Source organism: Gymnogyps californianus, chromosome 1 (genome assembly GCF_018139145.2).
Source record: "Gymnogyps californianus isolate 813 chromosome 1, ASM1813914v2, whole genome shotgun sequence".
NCBI lineage: Eukaryota > Metazoa > Chordata > Aves > Accipitriformes > Cathartidae > Gymnogyps > Gymnogyps californianus.
Genome location: NC_059471.1, coordinates 147984070 through 148010152, shown reverse-complemented (window position 1 = coordinate 148010152; position 26083 = coordinate 147984070). Strand labels below are relative to the sequence as shown.

General features: G+C 39.2%; 1 protein-coding gene across 3 annotated transcripts in view; it reads left to right on the top strand.

Annotated features, from left to right (window-relative positions):
• The window catches only part of DERA (deoxyribose-phosphate aldolase), a 55445-nt gene that overhangs the window by 13989 nt on the left and 15373 nt on the right, over positions 1-26083 (top strand). The window contains exons 3-6 of one of the 3 annotated variants that reach the window (XM_050906714.1): positions 284-431; positions 2130-2225; positions 3539-3673; positions 11672-11743. In XM_050906714.1, coding sequence (XP_050762671.1) covers positions 284-431; positions 2130-2225; positions 3539-3673; positions 11672-11743 — 451 coding nt within the window. Of the gene's footprint in view, positions 1-283; positions 432-2129; positions 2226-3538; positions 3674-11671; positions 11801-26083 lie in introns of all 3 variants that reach the window. The other 2 variants (XM_050906704.1, XM_050906722.1) reach the window with 2 other exon arrangements.

The following is a 26083-nucleotide window of genomic DNA, read 5'->3' as shown; positions in this document are numbered from 1 at the left end:
ACAGTGAGGTTCCTCACATAGGTGATGTTTTTATCTTTGTCTTACAGAATTAAATTTGAAACAAGATGCTTTTTGTCCAGGAAAAAATGTTTGTCTGATTCTTACAGAGTCCCATTTGGTAGTTTGTCAGAAACCATTCTTTGCATATCCTCCGTGCTATATCCCATACGTTTCCTCATTCTTAGAGTGAGAGCCAGGCTTCTGATTCCTGCATCTTCTAAGTCAGTTTGGCTTTGGAAGCATAAACTGAAATACTGTGTTCCTTGCTTCACTCCCTTTGTAGGCTGCTTGGCTGCTGAAAGCTGTTACCTGCATAGACCTTACCACTCTTTCAGGCGATGATACTCCTTCAAATGTTCACAGACTGTGCTTTAAAGCAAAGCATCCCATCAGAGAGGATCTGCTGAAAGCCTTGGACATGCATGATAAAGGTATGATAGTTTTTGTTGTGTCTATTTTGTAGAGAAGATGTCTAAATTTCCTCATTATTTTTTCAGTTTTCAGAAAGGTGTAAAAATGGGCTCTTCTTCCTATAATGGAAGCAGTTATGGTAGGCAGCACTGCAGAATTAATAGTTCTGAGAGAACAAACTAGGTCCTATATGGTCTTATTCAAAGCAACTATCTTAAGTTCTGCCTGCAAAATATCTATCCCTTTGAGTTAATACAAGGAGAAAAAAATCCATTCTCAGTTTGGCAACCAAAGTGAATCACGGACTCAGGGCGACACTGTAAGTTATGACACCTAATGAGCAAATTTGATGTGGAAGCCACAAGTGTGTAACCTCAGTGTATATTTTTTAATAACAGTGCACTAAGGTGAAACTAATTGAGTATTCTGTTAATCTGTTGATGTCCTTAGTAAATTGGAGAAGAGGAGAGTGTTCATGTGACTCCTTTAGATTTCATGCTTAGCTGCTGTTTCTGTATGTAACTAGCGAGCCTGCCACTTTGCCTGTCAGAAAAGATGCATTCCACAGTCCTAAGCATGTTATTTTTCCTTCAGAAAACATTATCTGTTACCTGCTTGTTTCAGTAGTTAAGATAGGAGACATCTTTGCAGCCCAGTCTACTTTAAGGAATCGGTCCTGTAGTGATTGTGCAGTTGTGCTTATCATGTCTACACACACACATACACCACCCGCCCCACAGACACACCACCCGCCCCCCCAGCTAAGTCAACAGAGTTGAAGGGGCAGGAGACAGCCCTTAAGAACTAGTGGTAAAACTTTCATTGACATTACTCAAGCAGGCTCCATCTGAAGTCCCAATGTTACACCTAAGACTGAACACGATAAAACTTCAGAGCAAATTGAGACTGTCAATATAACTATCAATAAAACCTCTTTATATCTGAGCAGCATTTCTGAATTTTTCCAGATGTAATCACTGATGTGTCAGTGAATACCATTTGACTTTTGTCCTGTCATGTTGACCTTATGATGATCTAACAAAAAGAAAATCCCAGCAACATTTGGGGCATACTTTTACTATTGCAATACTTCAGTTTTTCACAGGCATTGGTTCACTGATTGAAGTCATATGATGTAGAACCAAAGGGGAATCAGGCCTCTGATTTTAAGCCATAAACATAAAAGATCAAAGATTAGTCTTTTTTTAAAACTTGGATTTATGGACTCTTCAGACAGTTGAAGTATTAAATATGAAGTCAATTATCTGAGACTTTGAGAGAATAGCATTTTAACTAGAAATGCAGTAGGACTGCATTAACATAAAGACTGCTCAGTTGCTGCTGGGCTCAGTCTGGCTCAGCAAGTAAGGACAGAGCGTGGCAGTGCAGTTTCTCTCACAGTAATTTGCTGACTAAGCATGTCTTAACTACATGTTGGCTTTAAACAGTGAATCTGTCGATAAAAATCTTGGCGTTTTAACTCCTGCTAATGCAAACTTGCTCCCAGGGTCAGGTGAAGGAACATGAGGGAGGTAACAGTATGGAGAATTACCTGAACTGTTTGAGCAATATAACAGACGTCCCTAGTGTAGGTGTTTAAGATCCTTGTGAGAACGCAGAAGTGGGAGTTGAGAACAGTGCACACATGCTCATAATATGGATTGCACTCAAGAAGGTGGAAATCTATATATGAAAAAAGTGAACTGAGGCTTTTGCAGGTATTACTGTTGGAGCAGTTTGTGTATATCCCGCAAGAGTCACCGATGCTGTTAATGCCCTAAAGGCTGCTGGTTGTAACATACCAGTAGCGTCAGGTAAGCTTTATTCAAAAATATCCAATTAAATATTTTGATGCTGTGAAATATGTAGAAAAATCCAGAAATTTGGACTTGCTTTTGTTTCAGAGAGTAAGGTGAAAAGGTAGCAGGTAGAAGGAAAGGAATGGAGGGGAGGATTTACTTCTGGTATAATCTTTTGGTTTCTTTCAACTTCAAGCTTATCAGGAATGCCAAATCTGTTTTGCTGGAAGCTCTTCAAAGAGATCCTTAAGATATATCAGTGTTTTCCTCACCCGAATAGAAGAAATTGAGGTAGTGTGCTGGACAAAGTATCAGTAGACACTAAGTAGATGATCATAATAATAATAATAATACTGCAATATGAGCTTTAGGAGTTCTAATACAAGTTTTTTTTTCCTTATCAGTTGTTTGGTTTTTAAATATAATCCCACAAGCTGAATTCAATGAAGCTGTATGCAGAGGCAAGGGTTATTGCCTGCTGAGCAGCCCACAGGTTCCGGACTTGTATTTACAAATCTAATTGTACCAGCTGTTCTCCAGTCACCACACATGAGAGAAAAGTCCTGAATTTACAATAAGCAAGAAGTAGAGTCAAAGAATTATGCAGGTTGGAAGGGAGCTCTGGATGTCATCTGGTCCAACGTCCTGCTCAAAGCAGGGACTAACTTTGAAGTTAGGTCAGGTGTTTAATGCTAAGATCCATGTTTTCTGGTGGGTTTTTTTGTTGTTGTTTCATTGTTGTGTAGGGGAAAAAATATGTACTAAATGCATTTATATGTCAGAGAGAAAGAGGATCTCTGACAAAGCCATTATTTTTTCCATTTCCAAAGTTACCTTTGGGTTTTGTACTTAAACATCATAAACATAATCTTAAGTAGACCTCATTGAAAGCAGTTTTTGCTATATTGTGATTTAACTGTTAAACATATTACTAGGATTTAACTTGAAATACTACTTAAAAGAATTGGGGAGAGTTAAAAATGTATGTATTGCTTCATATATGAGTTCACTCCTTGTTTGCTCAATTCTGCTGGAAGCAATAGATATTGTGCTTTCTTACGTAGGCTGCTTTGGAAAAATTTAAGGCATGTGAAAGAGACCTTTTCACAAGATGCACTTAGTATCTTACTGGATATTGGTTCTTGAGGGAAGAGCTAATGCTTTTGTGGATGAAGAGAGGGCAGGATGAGGTGCCTTTATATTTTTTGAATCATGGTAGTGATAAAAAAAGAAAAACTTTCAAACTCTTTGGTGTATTAGAGGTATATGCAATTTTATGGTCAATTTATAAAACATTTTCTTCCCTCTGCCTGCATCCTTCTTGCTAGTGGCTGCTGGGTTTCCATCTGGACAAACTCCTTTAGAAACCAAACTGGCCGAAATAAAGCTAGCTGTGGAATATGGTGCCAGAGAGATTGACATTGTCATTAGCAGGAGTCTGGTGCTGACTGGCCAGTGGGAAGGTAAGTACCCATCCTTTGGGAAGGAACCTAAACTTCTGTATGTGCGTGTGCAAGCTCTGTCTTTATCTCTTCCCCAAGTCTCCACATCAGTCCTGGAAGAATTTGGTTGCTCCCCTAACAGTAACTGATAATCTGGGGCACTGAACTAAATAAAAACTATTTAACTAATTTATGACGAATGGTTGCATTTTTTGAAAAGAATGCTGTTACAAGTCCTGTCAGGCTGGGCATGCAGAATGACTTTGTGTTTTGAAAATTCAGGTCTATTCCTTCTATGCCTTTAGAGGATTTTGTGTACAGGATTAAAAAAATAGCAAGTGAAATGGAAGAGAATGCCTAATTATTTGAACAGTTTTGTTAAACCCCCCAAGGGCTTGCTAATGTAGATTATACCTTGTTAAATATACATGTTTCAATTCTTGACAAAAAAATATATTTTAGTTGTTTTCTTTTTCCTGAAAGTTGAGGGTACAAATTGACTGTTCATATTATTATTGATGTTCTTGTGTCTGTAGACTACTACTAATTAGTAAGAACAATAATGCTGAAGATGGTTTTTGCTCTAATTGCCTCCTTAATGTACTGTCAATGGTTTGCCTTAAGTGCTGACAATGCTCCTATAACTAATCTCCATGTGAAGGTAAACACGTCGTCTTGGAATGAATTTTCCATTTAGTTGTATAACGCAGTGCTGTAGTAGCCTGTTTGCTTGGAAGACTTCATAAAGGACGCCTGGTACCTGAGTTTGGTTAAGGAAATACAGTCATCATGGTAACAGATCATATTTTCTGATTTTGGCCTTCCTTCAATTAACAGTTAGAATTGAACCAAAAAACCCACATGTTTCTACATCTGTGTCTTCAGGACTGATATCCTGGTTTCCACTTGCTGGAACATCTTGGCCCCTTTTGTGGTATTTACCATCTCCATCCTTTTGCTCTTAAACATATGCAGCTTTACAAATGTTTGACTTCTTGAGAATGAGCATTGTTGCAGACATTTGTTTCTTTCAGTGTGGCTATTTTAAGTTCAGGTATGGCCTCAGAAATTGCTGGAATGTGGAGACTGGGTGATTGAGCGGTTTTAAATAAGACAGAATGATGGATCAATTTCTGTACCAGCTGGCAGCAAGACTATGCACACCTTCCTACGCTGTATCTTTGTTAGGGTCTACACTATGATCTACAGAGCAGGTATCCCCTCCAGGAGCTGCGCTCTGCTGGGAACACATATTGGTCTTGGATACAAAGTGAGCTGAGTCAGTGATCTGTCACTAAGACTAAAAAAAGACCACTAAACTGGACTTGAGCAGCACTTGCAATTGTGTCTGAAAAAGTCTGTCTCGTAGAAATTTCTGACGTAACTGTGGTTACCATGCTTCAGACTTCGTGGTACAAACCACTGTTCAGTGCAAGTTGCATAGAGCAGAGATCAGAAAGTTAGTGCACGTAGGCAATTGCAAATGCAGGCTCGAGGTTATATTGCCCAGGATTATGTGAAGGAGAACTCAGAGGAGAAATACAGGGCTAGATTCAGAGAGGAAGTTTGTGTTGGTGATTGAAATGAACTGGACATACATTGTTAGGTTTTTCTATGTGGGAAATGAATTGGTTTTTGTGATCACAAATTACAGGGGAGGAGTACACAGACATAGCAATGATGGATAAAGCTGTCAGTTTACTAAATAAGTAAATTAGGAATGACTTTTGATTTGGTATACATATTCTTTTATCCAGAGCTGAAGTCATGACAAGTTTGAAAGCCATCCTTCTTTTGGCAATGGTTGGTTTACTTTTTTTTTTACTAAGGGCAGAATTGAAATTATTTCCAAATGTTTTCTGAAAGTTTATTCATGAACGTGAGTCTGTGTATGGCATGTATTTACACGGTCTTGAAAAAAGCTACCTCAGGAACAGAATTTACTTGCCATCCAGATAATGATGCTACAGGGTGAAAAATTATAATATTTAACTTGCCCATCCAAAAAAATTACTTCATTAGGTGATCTGAATATTTTGGTGAAAATCTTGTGTTCTGACTTCCTGTTTAGCTTTCAATAGATGTATGTTACCTGTGTGATCACGCAGGTTTCCACCTCTAATGATTAGATATGATACACACCAATGTATAAAGTACGTTTAAGGAAGCTAGAAGAAGGGACGAAGAAGTCTTTTTTTAGGATGGATCCCTAATTTACATAAAATTGAAAAGTCTAGTGTAGTAACTATGCCTGTGTTCAAGGCGCTTCATCAACTAGAGCTGCCTTGCAGTTATGACAGAACCTTTGCTTATGCTTATAACACTAATATATTTTTATTGTTATTTTCTCATGCTGCCTGTCTTCACAACTTCAGGAGTTATTGACAAAAATATGTATGTGGTAGAGTGCTTGATCTTACCGTTCATATATTTTTAGCTTTTCTTCTAGCCTGTGCAATAATTGGGGTCACCATGCTAGAATAGTGTTGCTTTGTGATTTGTTTCAAAGGCTTGTTTGGTTATTAAATATTTTAGTGTATGTCCAATTATGTCAAGTTATTTTAAAGGAGTTCTTAAATATTGTTGGAGTTCTTTATGACACTCAGAATATATTTTCTAGATCTTTATGAAGTGATTGTTAAGATCTTTTTAATAGTGCTGAACATGAAAGCAACTTTATTGGACAGCTAATTTACATTGGAAAATAACTTTAAATGAGATTTAAGTTTATGAACTTATATACCTTTTACAATCTATTAGCTTTTAAAGCAATACCTACTTTACGATAGTTTACTCAACCATTGTCTTGTATCACTTGACAAAGTATGGATTAAGCTTAAAAATCACAATTTAGATACTGTCTTTAGGCACAGAATGTGGAGCCTGTATGTAAAGAGTGATGAAGTTGACCAACAAATTGTTGAAAGAAACTGGATTTATTTATTTTTCTTTTTTTTTTTTCCCTGTTATCAATGAATATGTTGCAGTTGCTGTACCTTCTGAAGCTGTCTGGGGTGCTGTAATATTACTTTTAGTTCCACAGCTTTTAGCAAACACCTGGATGTACTACACTGTCAATGGCTTCAGAGGTATTGTTAACCCATCGTTTGCTCTATGTCAGTTGAATTTTCCTACAAGAAAAGGGAACAAAACAAGTATACTCTAAGAAATTTGAATGTGACTGCATCCATGAAATACATTAGGTATAACCTCATTATGAAAGCTGCCTTTCAAATCTGTTAATAACTATTCAACTGTGAGTTTAGAGGCTTTGTTCAGGGATTGGGGCCTCCTTTTGTGCTACATACTTTATAAACAGCGCAGAGAAAATACACTCCCTGTTCCAGAGACTTGGAAAAGACGCCACGTGTTGTTCAGAAATATTATAGTTGAATTTACCTTTTTCTGGAGGTGCAAGCTGACTTGGGATCTTGAAGTCTGGTTGCACAATTTCTGTCTTATATTGTCAGCAGCAGCTCAGACTCCTGAAGCCAGGCTCTGTTTTCAGTTTTATGTGAATCACTGGAGCCTGGAGTTGCACATATGTGGCTGAGAGCAGAACTGAAAGAGTCGTGTTGTGCTGATAGCCTTGTGCTTGTCATTTTGTTAACAAACCTGCCATTAACATGCAAGACGGAAAAGACTCCAGCTCATCTTCCAGTTTCCCATCATGATTACCTTGATCTTTTGGTCTAACAGAAATCGAAACATCTTCCCTCCTCGTCTCACTTTCTAGCCTTAACATCAGTCAATGTGACTGACTAGATAAAAACAGCAAATAAGCTGAATTTAAAAAAAGAAAAAGTGTTTTTATCACCACATTTTTGGAGAAGAGCTGTTTCATAAAAATTTAAGCTGTGTTTTTTTCCACTTAATATTTTAATTTCCTGTGTAGGAGATGTGGATTATCCCCTTTATTTTGTGATTTTTAGGACAAATGTATTAGACCAAAGCAAAAGACCATCTAGACAATCTAAGGCAGATTATAGCCAGCAGTAATTGTCAGGGATGTTTGCTTGAGAAATGTGTAGGGGGAGGAATGTTTTCTTTGGTGTATTTTATAGCTGCTAAAAATCAATATAATGTACTGAATAGTTAGAATTTTAGGAAAACTACAAAAAAGACACCTTCCAACACTTATCTTTTATAGCAGTGAAATTAAAACCACAGCTATGAAAGGGGCTTTTTTTCCTATAAAATCTGAATTTTTCTGACTTCTATAAATGTATCCAATAAAAGCAGATCTAAAGTTCATGAAAGCAGTAAGGTTTCTTAAGTAAGTGGGTGCAAAGTAAAAGAGTTCTTATGTGGCATCCATTTTAACAGCTAAGTCAGTGGAGCTACTACAGACTACATCAGTGAGCATCTGCCTCCAAATATATTCTATATAGGTTGGCTTGCTTTGAGGGTTTTTTTGGTGTGTTTTTTTTCTTTTCTTTTTTTATTCTCCTGGCTTAAGACTTAGACCTGTTTGAGTAGGGGTAGTGTTGGTGCTGTGTTCAAGATGCTACATGGCGCTGGCCGTTTGCTTTGAGAGCTCTTGATTTTCTTTTCCTTGTTTTTAGCAGACAGGAGAGTCTCTTGCAACCTCTTCATGGTGGTCTTAGCTCACAGTTGAAAATACGCCTGCAGGGTTTTTTGTGATAGAGGTTTTTCCCAAAATCTTTGTGCCACTATTGCTAACCAGAGAAGCTCTATCTGCTGCGTCAGTTACTGGTGTTCTGCACAGGTCACAGATATTCCCAGAACCGCAGCATGCAGCTCTGCTCCTGCTACTGATCGGCTTGACAGAACTGAGTAGTTAAGTGATGGACTTTTTCGCAGTACAGACTGTCCGAGAAGCAGCCTGGGACCCCTTGAAACACTGAGTGCATTTTCAAATGCGATTAGCTCCACCCGTACTTTATACATTTGCCAGGAAGTTTCAGGATAATCAAGTTATTTGTGCCTTGATGTAAAACTGAGTACTAAAACTTCTTTTTTATTTTTGAAAGGAGCAGGAGTTTTTGCACTTGTTCTGTATCAAAGCAGTTCCTGCTTGCACTGGGACTGGGGTCCTTGGGTTAATTTTCTCTGTCCCAGAGGTAGTTGCATTTCTATTTGCGCTTTTACTGTAGGGTTGAGAATGTCCTATGAATGCCAGCTATTGTCTGCAATAATTGGTCTCTGAATAAAAAGCAGTATTTATTACCTACACACCTGCCCCATTAAAGTATGCCCACTTTTCCACCACCTCAGCTAACCTGATAGACACGGATGATTGAAGATCCTCAGTTGTTCCTGTCCGTGGGTTGATGCGTGCTGTCAGATAGTGAGACTGTTCAAATGATCTTGGCACTAATTGCATATAAAAGTACCTTCCAACAATAGGAAGGGTGCTGTAGCTGCGACACTAACTCCAGTGAACAACAGCTATGAGGATATAATTTCTTTTCATGGAATCCAACCTAAATGTACATTTTGTTGATTTTATTTTGACATTTTTGGTGGCGTATCTTAAAGGTAGAGAAAACTTGAGTCTTTTCTTCTTGTTACCGAAACTAGAAGAACATGAAAGCTGCTTTCTCTGGCTTTCCAAAAGCTTCGGGAAAGAGTTACTCCACAAAAAGAGACTGCATTTGGATCTAACATGAGCAGTGTTAGCAAATGCACAAGAAAATAGCAGAGGTTCTTTGTATTTCCTTTTTGAGTCTCGATTTGATGTAGGTTTCTGGAGTATCATCAATTGATCAATAAAACATGTTAGACTGCATGCTAGTACTGATTAATTCACACCTTTGGTACACAGTAAGAAACAAGGTGAAGCCTGGTGTCTATAAAGGGACTTGCTAAGTGCATTAGCCAGTTGTCTACTAATGTGTGTAGTACGTCTCAGAGGACCACCCCAGCGATCCCAGCCCCGGCCACCTGGTGTGCCGATGGCATCAACAGGATGCCACAGCGTCACGGGTGTAGGGGAGGTCCAGCCGTATAGCAGCTGGCAAACCCTACTGTATGTTTCCAGGTCTCGCTTGAGGACTGAGGGGGAAAAAAAAGCAAGTATTGCTGGAAAAATTTAGTCTTCATAGCCGTATCCTGGACTTTTTTAGCAAGAAAGATTTGTTAAAAGCCGTATTTTAGCCTTCCATAAAAGAACTTTTTGATTATATGTTTGAAGATTGAGTACGATTTGTGAAAAGGACTCTCTTGCAAAGGATCCTGTTTGCTTATTTTGCGTCTTTTTTTAAATCAAATTCCAGAAATGGTGGCTGTATGCTGTAAGAGCTGCTTTTCTCTCCACACTGGAGGAGTCTTAAACATCCCCAAGCAGTCAGCTTCTAACAGCTATATTTCGATAATTTCTATCTCTTTTAGCCTCCCTATGTTTAAAATTTTGTGGGAGCACTGCTGAATTTTACCAAAAAGAGTGGGAGAGTTTCCCTGTGCTCCCCGTGTTGTGTTACCTGACCAGGTCCACAAGTTCTAGCCTTTTTACAGTCGGTTATGCCCAAATTTATTCCAGTCCTTACTGAGTCCGTGAAAACATAAAACTGTTAGAAAGTTAAGCATGCCTCTGGCCATGACACTTCGTAAATCCGAAAGCAGGAGTTTGTGAGGGGGTGGTCTGCTCCGGACAATGTCCATGAGCAGCCAAATGCTGGCCTGTCCTCCCTGTCCCTGCTTCTCCCTGGCTGCAGCCGGTGGCTGGCTGGTTGAGTGGCAGTTCACTGAGAAGCCGTGAGGAGGTGGGATGTGTGCTGGTTTGTCTCAGGGACATGCTGACTGCTTGGAGATGAGAGCTAAGGAGAGCTGTAGGTCAGAAGACAGACTGATAGCAAGAGGCCCTCCAAAGGCAGTGGAGCTGTCTGTGGGGAGGGAGGGGTAACTCCAGGGCAGGGTTTGCTTTTTGTTTTCCAAGTGGTGTGAAGATACAGAGATAATGGTCTGCTTTATCTCCCATCTAAAAGGCTTTATATAAGTCAGTCCTGCTGTCTGTGCCAGTGCGAGTGGCAGTGCTTGTGTGTATAACAGTGGCTCATGACAAACCTCCTTCCTGAACTCTAGCTGGCTTCCTCAGCGAGCGTGGGCATCAGAAGCGAGGGTCCAGCTCTGCCCGTGGAGCTGTAGCTCCACAGCACGCTAAAGAGATGTCCTGCTGGCCCTGCTGCCGTGGTGCTTCCTTCACCTTTGCCGGAGCCGTTTGAGGTCACGGCACAGGATGGTCCAAGTCCTCGATAACCTTGTGGGCAATGCAACTACTTGAGGTGGTTTGTAAACACAGATCCGTGCGGATTTGCTGGTCCTTGAGGTGTGATCCCAGGCCTCGGTCTCTCCTTAATAGGGATGTTAGCAGACAGCATCGTTTTTTTCAGGAAATTCTTATTTTCAAGAAGCTTAAAGTGGGATTCAGATGCCTAAACACAGACATCGAGCTCCATAATTGGACTTCCTGAGATGGTCCCATGGTACTAGGGGGAACAGTAGGAAACCGAAGGGAGATGTGGAGCCTCCAGGAGTGGCAGCTGGAAGCCAAGGGGGATATGTCATGGCATCTCAGGTGGCACTAATGTTTGTAATTAGACAGCTTGGTCACACCTTTGGTGTCTTTTAGGCTAAGCCTTTTGGCAAATGTGGCTGAAGGGGACAGAGGGGGTGATGATGTGATGTGGACAGGAAAACATAACTGTCCTCGGGTACTGATTCAATGTACTACCATATTTATTGCTGAAAAAGCTGTTTTAAAATCAGTCTTCACTATCATAGCATTTTTTACTCCTGATGTATTCATGAGTGTTTGGCATACTGTGCACATTCTTAGTTTTGAGAGAACCGACATTAATAGCTATTAAGTTAAGTCTGAAACTGTGTGGCGTTGTTAATTACCTCCAGTCATGTAATTTATTGAATTTAAAAAACTTAAGTTTTTGAGTGCTATGACTAATTATAAGATTGGAAATTAATCCAGAAGTGGAAATTACAGCCATACTTGAAAATGTCTCTCAGGCCACTTTGATCATTTTCACATGCTTTTATCCACAGGTCTCTATGAGGAGATCCGTCAGTGCCGTGAGGCCTGTGGAGAAGCTCATATGAAAACAATCCTGGCAACAGGTGAACTAGGGTCCCTTGCTAATGTCTACAAAGCCAGTATGATAGCTATGATGGCAGGTAAATATATGTGGTTTTCTTTTTAAGCTAAGAATGTCTTAGCTATATTATTTATGAAGCTTAAAAAATTCTAGTCGTGAAAGTTTAGTTTTGCTGATAGTAGAAAAAAAACTATTATGCAGCAATTAATGAAGTTGCAGGTGTAGTAATAAAGTGTCACTTGTTTTGTATAACCTACAAAAACTGCATGAAATGTTAAATAACACTTAAAACTGCTAAATGACGAAATTTGTAGGAACAAGTAATATTTGTTGTCAAACGTCTGATCCTTGGTATATTTAATAAGGACACATACATTTGGAGCAGATAGATAAACATATTATCCAGGCAGTTGTGGTGAGCTACAGATGTGGTGTAGGTAGATGGCTCATAAGCTTATTTTAAATGCAGAAGGAACTTCCCTGTGAAGATTCATGCTGACAGCTCTCGTTTCTGGTTTGCGATCACTTCTAACTAACTGTGCCAGAAATGCAGTGAGGGGAAGAACACCATGCGCTCCAGCAGGCACTGGGATGGTTATAACTGGTTTTAACTGGCACACTCACAAGCAGTAGCGCTCACTACCGGCAATTAATTGGCACTTCAAAAGGTGTTCAGTCTTCCCTGTCTTTGAAAACTCGATTACATCTGACCTAATGTGTAGGAGTTTGTCTGTCTTATTTTGAACTTTTCAGCTAAGAAACACATTCCCATGAGCAGGATAGAGTTTTTAGGGGCTACGTATAGTTTGTAGGTATTACTTTTTTGCATAGCTATAGCCATTGCAGACTGAATGTAGTGAAGCACCCATTTGAGCGCAGATTTACAGCAGTATATTCTCTCTGCAGCTTTGGGTCTGCGCTGGTACAATTTTCCCTAGTTTAACCAGGATTTTAGGGCTGTGTTTTAATGCCATCTTTAAGATGCAAAACCGGGAATTGGCTGATAAGGCTATGTTCTTTGAACACTGTTCGAGACACCTGCTTCTTCCACTGTGCTTGAAAGAGGGCTCTTCAAGTATATTGATAGAAGTGTAAAGATATACTAAGAACCACTTGGGTTAGTCTGTCTTCTAAACTTTCCCTCATTTTTGTGTTGATTTTTTTTTTTCTATTGTAAGCTCTTCAGACCTGGAATTTCTTATTATTTTCGAGCAAGAAAAAAACCATCCAAGTGTCTTGTCAGTATTTAAATAAATATTCAACTTGCTGCTGACCTCATTGTCTCCTTACACAACACTATGCTTAGCTACTTCGAATGGAATGGGAAGCATTTCAGGCTTTTTACATGCTCAGCTACAATGTCAGTGTCATTAGACACAGAGGATCAGTATTATGCCAGTAAATATTGCTTTTAATTAGAAGAGGTGTAAGAAATACACATTTTCTGTCATTTAAACTGGTGTACTAATCATTATGATCACTTTCTGTAACATGGAGTAGTGAAAAATTCAGGTTGTAAAGCATTTTAACATTTTCAGATTTTTTTGCTGGTGTAGTTTTTTTGAAATACAGCAGATGGCTCTATTGTTAATGATTTTCCTTGCATAGTTATTCATTTTACAAGATACTTATCCATCTGAATATATGCAGTAATTTCCTTATTTCAGTCTCTTGCTTTTTCTTTGGGGATAGGTGTAAAAATAATAATTTATTGGTGCCCTACGTACAAATATGGAGGGCCAGATTTTCAGACTCTGACTTGTCAGAACTGCTGAGAACCTCAAATTCCAGTTGAATTTTGTTTGATTTGTATATTTGTAGCATTTTGGGGAGAAAATAATTTGGTACAGTAGTTTTAAATTCTAGCTTTAGTATCCATATAGTTTTTTCAATTGGAGCCATGATTTAAAAGAAAGAAAGAAAAAAAGCAGATGATCTTGTGGATATGGCAGGCCCTGGCAACTTTTGTCTGAAGATAAAGCAACAGCTCTGATAAACTTGACCGTAGTAATTAGTTTTATATGGGGAAATTAGGTACACAGTATAGTGAATTCAACTACAAAACTGGCTTTAGAAGTTTTTGCTGTCTCTGGCCAATTGCTCCTGTCCTTTACACCAAAATTTGCTGCTCCTTCAGCTGTGCTGTTAGAAGTACTCATCATGCTGCGTTGTAAGCTGAGTTTTCAAAGTAATACAGTTGAAAATTACTCCAGAAAAGGCTTAACTAGTTTGCTGTGTGTTTTTTGTGATTGGTTGGCAATGTTTTTTTTCAAATGGTCACAGCCTCAATAATCTGGTTTACAGCCTTGCCTTGCATGTGATTGTATCAGTGCAGCTGAGGACGTGGTGTGCAGTCCTTAAACTGTTTTCACTTCATTATGCATAATATAATCCTATCATGTAAGGAGCACAAAATCCTAGACTTACAGATGTTTACGTTGCCCATGCTGAGCATGCACACATTCACCTAGGTCCGGAAGCACAAAGCCACTAGATGTGTTGCATCGTGTATGTAAAATATATGTATTGCCCATGTGTCTCATTTGTAAGACTCAGAAGGCTGAGAGGGTAACACAGTGCTGATTTATCAGTAGCTCCATGGTTAAAAAGCTTGCCTGGGATGTCTGGGACTTGGTCTCTCTGACTAAGGTGGTTCTTCCACACAGAGGTCAATTTTACAGTGTATTTGCTGTTAGGACCTCAGTCCCTCCTGATAAAGTTGCTCTGCTTTGCAGAAAGCAATTAACTGGACGGGAAATACAACCCAGATGTCTCCTCTCCCAAATAACTTTCCAAAATTTGTATACAGTCTTCCTTGTGCTGGCTTGAGGAATTATTGGTGTATGCTGGGAACCACAGCATGTTACATTTGGTCTGATTCAGCTAGCAGGTGGGGGTTCAGCCACTGGACGTGAGGCCAGCTGCACAGATCACTGACTTGAAAAGGGATGGTAAAAGGTCAAAAAATGTGCACCTCTGCATTGGCTGGGATTTTAAAAGAATGCTAAAGGCTGTGCTCAGGGTGGGGTGGTGTGCAAGTGCACTTTTATATTCAAAGCAGATTGCATAGGCCAATTCTGTAGGCAAACAGCTGTACTCTGAATCACAGCCCTTGCAGGACTCAGCGGACACCATTCACTGCACACCAGCGAGTGAGACTGAGCCCATGGAGACGTGCAGATCCCAGCAGAGCACTGGAGGTGGAGGCCAGTTGTAGAAACGGTGCTTTGCACAACATGCCTGTGTACAAGATCTTAATGCTTGCACCTGCAGGAACTTGGGAAAAAATGTTGCTTCACAGTGAGGTATGAGAATAATTTGCCTCTATTTGAAGCAGTGGCTCTTGGCTCCTCCTATGTCTGAAATCATATCTCCGAAGTACCATGACTACTTTTTCTTCCTTCTCTAGCACAGTACATAAGGAGAAAGACATCAGAATGGAAGCAGGCACACAGTTCTCTTAAATTATTTTAACCATACCTTTACAGACTTGACTGACACGCAATAAATTCTTCTGGAATATTTAAGTACCTCTTTCTGAGTGAAAGAGGCTGACAGCCCTCTAAGGACAGTGGCTCACCTGGCAAGAATAATCCTTACAGTGCTAAGGAGGACATAATGGCAGGTAGGATTGCACATCAGTGGCTCTGTGTCACTACCAAAGGAGCACATTGTTTTCAGAAAGCTGACCGAGAGAAAATCTCAGCATTGAATCAGGGAATTTTTGGTCATTGGTTTATAACGTGCCATTTCTTGAGCTTCTTGAAGTCTTATAATGGTTTGAGTACATGAGCTTCTCAAGGGAAACTGACTGCATCTTTGACTCTACCAGACAGCTTCCAGACAATGAGTAGAGCAAACTAATTAGTGGTTTTCACTGGCTGGTATATACCTGTGTGAGTCACGTCCATTTCTACAGGAGACACTCAAATCTGTGTCTTCGTAGCCTCTTGGAATAAACAGTCGTAAGGAACACAAATGGGAATGCCTGACTCCCCCACACCAGTGGTAACTATTCTATGTTTCTTCATTGTGGTGTCTTTAAAAAAACCAGGTCTTGTACACAGTTCTCTTATGAGAGGTAGGCCATTTTTTAACTTTTATTTTTTGACACAAACATCAGAAACTGCCAAGGAAGCCAGACAAGGAAGGGAAAGATGTAAACTTGCAGTGGGAAAGGAACGCTTCAGTAAAGGTGTGGATGACTTATTTGCATATTTCAGTCATATATAAGGTTTTTATTTTGGAAAATCACATTTTAACCGTATTACCTAATTACAAAATCTTTATTGTTCTGTGTAACAATTCATATTAATTAAGATATGCAGACTGGGGGAGAGGGGGAGAAAGTGATTAAGTAAATGTACTTCACTTTAAAAGTGAAAACTTCATCTGTGTCATTTTGACTGTGAAAGCTGGTTTTGATAGCTCCTTTTACATTACTCTCCGGGAAGCTAAGGGAAACACAACAGTGACATGTGAAAGATATTTGTTTTCATTATATATATCTAAACAAGTACCTGTGGAAGATCAGGAAGGAGTGATGTATGTTCTTCTTCAGCTCTACTAAACGTATGAGTTTAAAACAATTTTTTCATAGGTCATTAAGCAGTTAGTCAAATAAACTGTAAGTTGAGATACTGTCTAATGTAAAAATTGAATTTAGAAAGGGAATGAGTTAATGCTAAAACAAACTCACTTCTAAAGTCTCTAGCACAAAAAAACCTGCAAAAAGTAGCAGAAGATGGCTGAGGCAATAAGGTCTCTGATGCTGATAGTCTAGAAGAAGAAAAGTAAAACACATTAAATGTGTGAGCAGAATTTTTTTTAGATGCTTTGATACTGTTCATTCCAAAGTGAACAGAAATAATATAGCCAAACCGTGAAGAAAAGCTGTGTCTTGCAGTTCTCAGGAGAGCCCACTATCAATCCTTCCAGGCTTCATCCTGCTTTACAGGAGTGGTTCCAGTTAATACATGCTTAGCATTTTCACAGCAAACCTTACCAAAACTTAAAGGCCCAAATAGGCTGGCCTTGTGCTGGATCTGGAGGGAGACTGGCTGAGGGCTGTAGTATCCAGTTGTTGTCTCTAAAAGCAGAGAGCAGTGCCACAAGGTTCCCCCAAAGAAAACTCGGGACACGGCAGTACTGCATGAAAAGGTTATCTCAAAAATCCTCAAGACTGGAACATCCCACTGCACAAAAGCCTAGTCCTGAATTAAGAAAAGATACAACAGTTTAATGATTATAAGAAGAGAGAGTCCAAGATATGTGGTTTGGAACATCGCAAAACGCTGCCTGCTACACAACACTTTTACCTCAGCTCTAAATAAGATTTTTATACTGTAGTTAATATTGGTGCAGATCCATTTTTAGTATGAATAATGGGAAGACAGTACCAGTAGCTGTTGTTGTTTTGAGCACTGTCTTGCAAAAATTTGTTTTGAGCAGGGTTAGGTGGTGTGGCTGTAAACATGCTAGCAGCTGTCTGAGTGCAAGGGATGACTTTCCTCCTGCTGGATGTGGACCACCATGATCCAAAACCTCTACCAAGCAAATGTTTCATGAAAAATGAAAGAGAAGAAAGGAAACCAAACTAGCAAAATTTGACTGAAAAGCTAGGCGTGCTTTGCGCGAATGCGACTAACGTAGGAAACAAGACTACTGAATAAGTAATAATACTTGGCACTTAGATAGCACTTTACGTCTTCAAAGCACATACTGATATTAGCAGAATAAATCTTACAATTGCCCTGTGAAGTATGAGACAAAGATAATAACAGACAAGTCGAAAGTCAAGCTGAGATCAGTTGTGAGTTCCTGGCTTTAAATCCCACGCTTAAACCAAAAGTCGAGGGTCCCCTCAATAGCATGTGAGTTGTATTATGTATTGATTTAATTATGTGTCTACAACTTCAGCTGTAATTTGATGCTAAGTCAGTCAGTTATTAGAGCCCAGAGCATTTCCAAATGAAAGGCAAACCAAGGGAGGAGGCTTGGTAACACATATAAAACAAGATTTCAATTTGTGTCTTGTTTTACACATCTGAAATACAACCAACTGTATTGATTTTACAGTGTATCTTCAAAGGGTACATTTTACCCTGTAAAAGGTCCATCAGAAATCAGGGGCAATGTGTGGCTGTCATCTTCTAAAAGCAGACCGGGTCAAAATTGGCAGCTCCTTTCTACAGATGTGAACTGTCTCTGAGTGCTTTCCAGGGTGACAGATGATGTTAAGCTCTGGTCTGGAGGTCCAGTATAGGGCTGAGGACAAACTAGTAAGTCCTTACGCTTCTGAATGTGTGGGAAGAGGACTTACCACCTGACTAGTGACTAAGGCTTTCTCGGTCACAGTCTGGTGGCCATTTCCTTTCTCCCTCCAACCAAGCAGGAGTCAGAGTGAGTCCAAGGTGTGTTGGGGATTGCTTGCTGTTCCAGCTTGGCTGAGCTGCGCTCACTGGCTGGGGAAGGTGGATGTTGAAATGCAGCGTGTTCTTGCATCTGACTGCTTGTCTTCAGAGAACAAAGCGCAGTGCCGAGAGAGTTCTCCCACCTGTGTTGTCAAATGGTAGAGAATAATGCCAATTTTCTTTGGCTGTAATCTTTTGGCAGTACAGATTAGATCTAGCGTGGGCATGAGCACATTTCTGAATTTCTGTCAGTTTACTGAAAGCGCATAAAATGATGTTTATGTCAGCTCTCTTCTGTCTGCATGCATGCAGACAATGCCTCATTTGTCCAAAGATCTGCCCATTCCTTCAGAATTTTTAGATAAATTTGAACTTGCAGAGTTTGTACTACTTCAGCACTTTGCATCATGCAGATGCAGTGTTGTATGTTGTTTTAGGAACATAGCCTTGGTTACTGTCTTGAATATGTAGAAGTGGTTGCAGTTGGCTGCTGTAACAGGCTCATCAGGACAGTAATTAATGCTATGGAATTATATTAGTAGTTGATAACTTTCCTGTGTGCTGCAGCAGATGTCCTATATTCTGCATAGTCTGTGGTTGTTCTGCATGTTCAGAGCTCTGGTTAACATCACTGAAAGTTTAGTGCAAGGAACGAGCGCAAAACATGCTGTAGAACGCCAGGATACAGAGCAGGTCAGAGTGACACAGTCTGTCTCAAAATTTTGAATGATATTATGGACTAAAAAAGTTTTTGAATTAGGAGTTAGATCAAAAGATGGATGGTCTTTAAATACAATTGGTCTAAAAGAGGTCTCTACAGGAACAAGTGACTTCATTTATTCTGGTACAGAGTGGGGGGAAATAAAAAAGCCAGTAGTATAAAAATGCAGATAGCTGCACGTTCGGTAAGGCGGTACAAGGCTGCTCCCTTAAATGATGTAATTGCCTACAAGCTTAACAGTGATACTGCAGCTCATCACTAGAAATAATGTAGGCATGATAGATAAGCTTGGACTTGAAAAGTTCTGACAATGCAATCACAGTATCCTCAGGTTTGAATTACTGATGAGAGTCCATACAAAGAGTAGTAACACAAAAAAAATGTTGGGCTTGAGTAAAGCAGACCTTGAAGGAATGCAAAATGAGACTTAAAAATCTGTCTGGAATTCAATAATGTATGTATAGGGAATCAGAAGTGAAGGAACAGAAAGTGGTTGAGAAACACTAGGGCAGGCTCTAATGAAAAGTCTTTTCAGTAGAGTCAAAAGAGCAACAGAACCCTATATGGTAAGTAGAGAACAGAAGTAATGCGTAAGAGAAACAGAGATGTTGGGGGAAAAAAAGATACAAAGAGTCTGTGAAGGGAGAACAGAGTTAGAGTGTATACAGTAAAACCTCACTTGTTTGCAGTTTGTTAAGCTAGTAACCCAGTTGTGCATGCGATGCCACATTTTGTTATGCATTTATTTATGTGCTTACTGAACTGTGCACTAGCCTAATACAGCCATATCTGAGGGCAGATAGTTATTTGGGGCCATTCATATTTGTCATACCAGGATGCCTGGCAACTCAGTTTGCTAATTTTGTGAAAGGTCTGTTCTATTAATGGTATTCTACTGTAATCAGAAAATAGCAATATACACCCTCTACTGAAGTCAAAGAAGAAATACCAGTGTAAAACAGATGACATTTGTCAGCTCTGTACCTGTTTGTTTGATTTTGTGTTATCCACAACACCACTTGACTTTCTCCCTCCACCATCCCCATTTACAAATAGAAACAGTGCTATTTCCAAGCACTTCTCACCAGAAGAATACCAACTTAAGTCAGGAAGCCAGAAGATGGGTAGGATTGTTTGAGGTAGAAGAATGACTCCTAACATCATCACCTTTGACAACTCTGTTAGCTTCTCTGTTTTTCCATATGTAAAATTAACATTGCACATTTTATAGGACCTCTGTGAGGTCTAGTAAATTAAGGTATAAGCAGAAATATGTTTCTCTCATTAGAAGGCAGAAATTTTCCATGCCTGTGCATGAAGATGGAATACCCTTGGTCACAATTGGAATTGGGAAACGGAGCAAGAGAAAGTCTGGAAATTTTCTGGTGGGAGCTGCTGACTCTGATTTACTAGTACAACCGACCCTGGGAGCAACAGTGGAGGTGGGAGCTGGCACGGCTTGCCGTGGTACTCTAGGGTGATGGTATTGTGCACGGCACGATTGACCGGCACTGCCCATAGCAGCAGGGAGGTCGCCTCCCTTCAGCTGTTTTAATAGCACTCCACCCAAAAATTTCTTTTAAATGAAAGAGTTTTGCCGTGCCTCCCATATGCCTGTTTTGCTGTGCTTTGGTGTTCTCCCTGCACTGAGCAAAGTGGAATGAGCAGTATGCCCCTACAAGAAATTGTAGAGGAGCAGGAGCATGATAACTCCCCAGAAATCCCAGGACTTGTCACTGGATCTGAGAGAAGGGTTTGAACCCTGATTTGCAGATTTCTGCTTCTTGACCTGTAAGAAAGTGTCTAGTCTTTATGCTTCAACCTTTGAAACTGGTTGTGAAATAGTAGGTTACAGTGGGTAGGCAAGTGCTGACAGTATAACATACTGTTGAGAGGGGTCAACCTTCTATTAACAAACTATCCTAAATGCCTGAATAGCATTTTTCTTTTGCTGATATTCAAGATCTTTGCAAAGTATGTTAATTAAGGAATATCTAAATGGTATACTTTCAATTTATAACAACTGATGCAGAGAGGTGAGAAAGCACCCCTGTTGCGTTAATTTTCCCCATGAATGAAACCTTGTTTCTATGTTAAATAATTTGTTAGAATTTGAGTTAAAACTTCTGAAGTTTCATATCACCTCGGACTCAGAAATCGTTGCACAGTGAATAGTTCTAGTCAAACATGCCATCAAAATAACACGGCTTCCTAGCAAAAAAACTTTGCATCTGTGAAGCTCCAGTATTGAAGGTAATGGTTTGAGAGAATGCAATTTTAAAACATGGAAATATTATGTAAAATCAATAGATGTACAGGGTTCTATTTATTTCTCTGATATTTCAGGTTGTTTTTTTATTCTGTCAGCAGCAGGTGTTAAATTCTACTAAACCAGTGAAAAATAGAAATAAATATTTAATTTGCTGTATCTATCAATTATACAAAATTGGCTTATGAAATATTAAAGTATCTTTTAAGAGATTGCAAGTAGGAACACTAGTTAGAAAATCCAATCCCTTAACAGAAACTTAATATAGATGTGGAAATAAACTAAGCATGATTTTAGGGTTGTAGGTCCTGGGATTTTTTTGTTGCTTTTTAAGGTGACAAGGCCTAGTGATTGTGCCTATCTAATTTGAAGGTATATGCTCATGACAGCAGAAATATGAAATTAGACTTCTAACGAGAAAGATGTTGAATGAAAAATACACTAGGAATACGTGATGTTGAACATCAATAGGTTATTGTAAAACACTATGGACACTCATTTGAATAAGCCCATTTAATCATAAGGAACAGGAATACAGTGGAAAACAAAGAAGCATAACAAGAGGTGGACACAAACATAAGTGAAATACGTATTGAGACATAGAAGTGGGACAAAAATTAGTCATATGAAACAGGAAGCTTGCCGTAAGGAGGTTATGGATAGTTTCCTTACCGATAAACTGGATATTAAAACACACCGAGATCAATATAAAGACATCCACTAACTTTTAACAGATCATGTCCTAATGGTGATGATGCTGTATTTCAAAGTGTTACATCATTAAGTGCAGAGAAACAGGGTGAATACCCAAGCTGACTGTGGGGTGCTTCAGCTACAAGTGATGCTACAAACACATTCCTTACTGAGCTAAACAGGGCTGCCTATTCAAATGCAAACATTTATGCTTGTGTTTAACATTTTCCCTTCCTTATAAATGTAAGTTTTTAACCGGAATTTAAAAGGTCTTCTTAATAGACTTTGTCAGTCTTTTCTCAAAGGAAAATATTTCTATCAGAATATGGCCACAGGATACAGCAATATTCTTCAGGAACGTTCTCATTTCAGTGGTGTTCGGAGAGAGAGCTCCATGGCTTTTTCCAGCTTGCCTCTGTGGTCGCTTGCAGTATTTTTGGTGAGTTGCACAAGGGACTTGAACTTCCTTGGTAGGTACCTGGGTTACTTGGAGCCTGTCTCCCAGGCTTTCTGCGCTCCTTTGATTTGTGTTGCCAAAGTGCAAACCGTGTTGGGAAGATGTTGAAAAGAACGGAAGATACTCCCTTCTTTGATACTATACTTTGGAATTTCATCCCCTGGGAAACGTTCCTGATTTATATTTTTTTAATTCCTTTTCTGAAATGGTAGTTTTTAATTTCAGCGTCTCTCCGATAAGACAGTTTCTAGTTTCTGACTATGCTTACTTTATAGTTACCAGAGACAATAGCTTTCCCAGAGCTGTCTGTAATAGTCCTGCTTTTGAGAGAATTTCTTCAAAGACAAAGATGACAGCAAAGTCCATCGTCTTCATGGCAAGTCAACAGGGATCTGACATCTGATTGTTATTTGCACCTTTGATGTTTCTTCCCCTCTAGCATTTGTGCTATAAAGTGATTTCCCTGCAGTGTACAGCTGCAGCTGATTTCTCAAGTTGACTTCTCCCTAAATCTAAGATGTAGAAAAGATTCCTCCTTGATGATGACAGGACTTTTTCTTAAGCAAAAAGTCTTCCTTCCATCACCTTTGCAGTTACACTGCCAATCCAATGTCGAACTTACCAGCCTACCCCAAACATCGCAGAGGTGAAGTCTTGTAGTTTATCAAGATTTGTTAATTCATCTCTAATGGACCAAAAACGAAACAGATGATGATGTTCCATATTCTGTGCAGCACATTAAACTTAAATTATGCAATGCAAAATTATGAATCATATATCTTCAAAAGCCTCCTTCCCACTGGTCACGGAAAATGGACGTGTAGAGAGCTCAAAGGAAACACAAAGCCTTACACATAAATGGAGCTTTGAAACGAACCAGGGCCCCAGGATGAGAAATCAGCTTGGTAGGGAGTGATGGAAGGGCATGCCATGTTTCTCATGACTTCTAGTCCCCAGTAAGAGGAGGGACAGCATTTTCAGGTCATGCTCTGGTAACAAGATACCATATACATGCTGTTGATAGCTAACTGGTTACATTTATGCTGTAATCAGGTACTGTGTTTGCAGCTACTCTGGATGTCAGCAGATTTAGCTTCACAGCAGTTTGCTTGGTTGCCAGTTGCAGCTTCGAGGCAGGCTCCTCCGGGCACTTCAGCTGGATGGACCCTGTGCTATTGTAACAATGCCATTTCCAGCGATTTCCAGCGCCTGGGTTAGAATTACAATTCACTTAGCTTTAAACTAACTGTCTCCAGAGTGTACTGCAGAAATGCTGGTTTGTTGCTTAGAAGGAAAACAAAAAAATCCTAGTAAAATAAACAGAGCTACTCCATGCTTTTGAACAACTTCTTGGCGAGTTCGTTTGCAGGGACTTGCTTGTATTAGGAAGTAAGAACTGAAGACAGGCGAGAAACCTAGGAAGAAAGTAATATATTTTTCTGCTGAAATGTTTAAGAGATTAAGTAAAAAAAAAAAAGTGTTAGTGAGGGGTAAAGAGAAGCCTGAAGGGTTCCTGTGCCTTTTTTACTGTCTTAAGAACACAATTTTGGAGTGAAACACAGGAACATGCAGAGCACTTTGCAATCTATGTATGAAAATGCTGCAGATGAGAACAAATAATTATTAATTAGTAACACTGCTGCATTTTGTTACTCAGAAATAATTCAGAGAAGTGTTCTGGCAGTTGAAGTTATTGTCTAATGTCTGGTTCGTGAAAGACAGAAGCAGGAGAGGATCTGAGATTATTTGAGTGGAATTTCTAAATGGCGGAAGGCAAAGGGAAGGTAAGAACAGAATCCGTTCAAGTTGGAAGGAGGCAACTAATATGCCATTTGAGGTATCAGTGATGCGTTCTGTATTATTTACAGCCATGACTCTGGTGTGGCTTGTAGGTTTTCTACGTTTTCATTGCTAAATTAGGTGGGACATCACATAAAGAGTAAAGTAGTCAGTGAAATGTAGAAAGGTTTAGATCATCATGATCATACAAAGCTTGCAGACGCCTTTCCACAAAGTGTGAGTTGCTACAGCACTGATTTTTATGTTAATTTACTAGTGAATAATTTAAAGAGGCCTGTTTATTTTTTAATAAAAAGGAAAGATATAAATTGGCTGAGTGTTTCTAATGTTACTTACAGCTGCCATTGAGCAGATGTTAGGGATTCTTAGTGGTATGCTAGACCAAAATAAGTTTTATGAATAAACAAACAATTTCTTTTTACTACCAACTCTTTCAGGCTGATTCTCTCCCAAATTCACAATAAATGGCTTTTTAAAGTCTCCTCATAAATAATTACCTTTCTTGTGCCACTTTTTTCTAGGCACTTGGATTTTAATTACAATGATGAACTGTTTTAATAAGTTGTTAAATAATTTTATCTTTTTAGGGCTGAATCCATTTTCCATTTCTCTTTGACTTCATTGGTTCCTGGGATTTTAATCCTTTAAATTCTTGCTAGTTCACTTGATATTGCACTTTCATTCCCTTTATAAATTCACATTGGAGAAGCAAACAGCATGCAACAGCATCTTTTACTTCTGAACTCTACACACATACACCCACCTTAGCTTGCTGGTTAACAATGGTCTGCTGTTACTAGTCACCATTTTGTTTAACTCAGTCCTTTTGATCACAGTAAGTTAGAAAAGATAGGTAATTAAATGGACACGATGTGTTTTTGCTTTGGGCTAATGTCTGGGGGCCTTAAAGCACCCTACAGAAGATGTCTAGCAAAGTGAATACTGTGCTTAGTTGATAGATAAGGGATATGCAACGCTGCTATACTCCACTTCAGACCAGTGTTTTCCAATGTAAATACTTATTAGATAACTTTGTATGTGATTTGATGTAGAGAAATGCTGAACACGTAATTCTTTGTAACTTCTGCTGTGATTCAGTATCTGTGAAAAACAGCTGCTTTATTGAAATGTATGCATCGCTATCGGGATGGGGGAGAGAAGAGCCAAGTGACAGGTTTTTAAACTTCCTGATTTTTAGCCTCATGGCATGATCAAGATTTACTTAATTAAAAATTAAGTAAAATTTTGCTATTAAAAACAAAAACCCCACAGATCGTGTTTAAACTTTCGTAGTTTTCTTTCAGATTATGTATGAAACACAAAACGTGGTAGTACATCTCATGGTCCCACCCCTGACACTGAATAATTGGAGTCACTGCAAAAAATATTACCAATTTAGATATTTTTAGAAGTCATAATTAAAAGTGTGGATCTTGCAAGGCTTTACTTTTATTGCGTTAGGGTCTATCTGTTCACATCAAATATCTGTTTCTTTGGGGTGCAGCCTTGGGTAGCTCTGCTTCCTGTTATGCTCTGTACGACCTAAGCAGAGCATGCTTAGGACCAAGCTCAAATGGAGAGACAGTACTGCAACTTTTTGCTATTTATGTCAGAAGCTCAGGATTACAGAAGGAAAGGTACAGGCCAGGCGTTCGTGCTTCCTGGTGTGATGGTGACACCATCACTACCGCTGCAGTTTGGCAAGTGACAACTCACTAAAACACAGGTAATGTTTTGCTTGACCACTTCTATTTCTGAACATGTAAGTGTGGATGAAGAAGCCATTGATATGAAAGAGAGGCTCTGAAATATTGCCATGCAAAGCTACAAATTTTAGATAGATTTTTTTTTTCTGTAAGAAAGACATAAAATGTACTGTCTCAATGAATAGTGACATTTAATAACTTGCCACTAAATACCTATGAGGATATATATACATCTAACACAAAGAGAGTTTGATACTCAATTTCTTTCATTCACAGTATTTCAGTAAAAAGAGTGGAATGCCA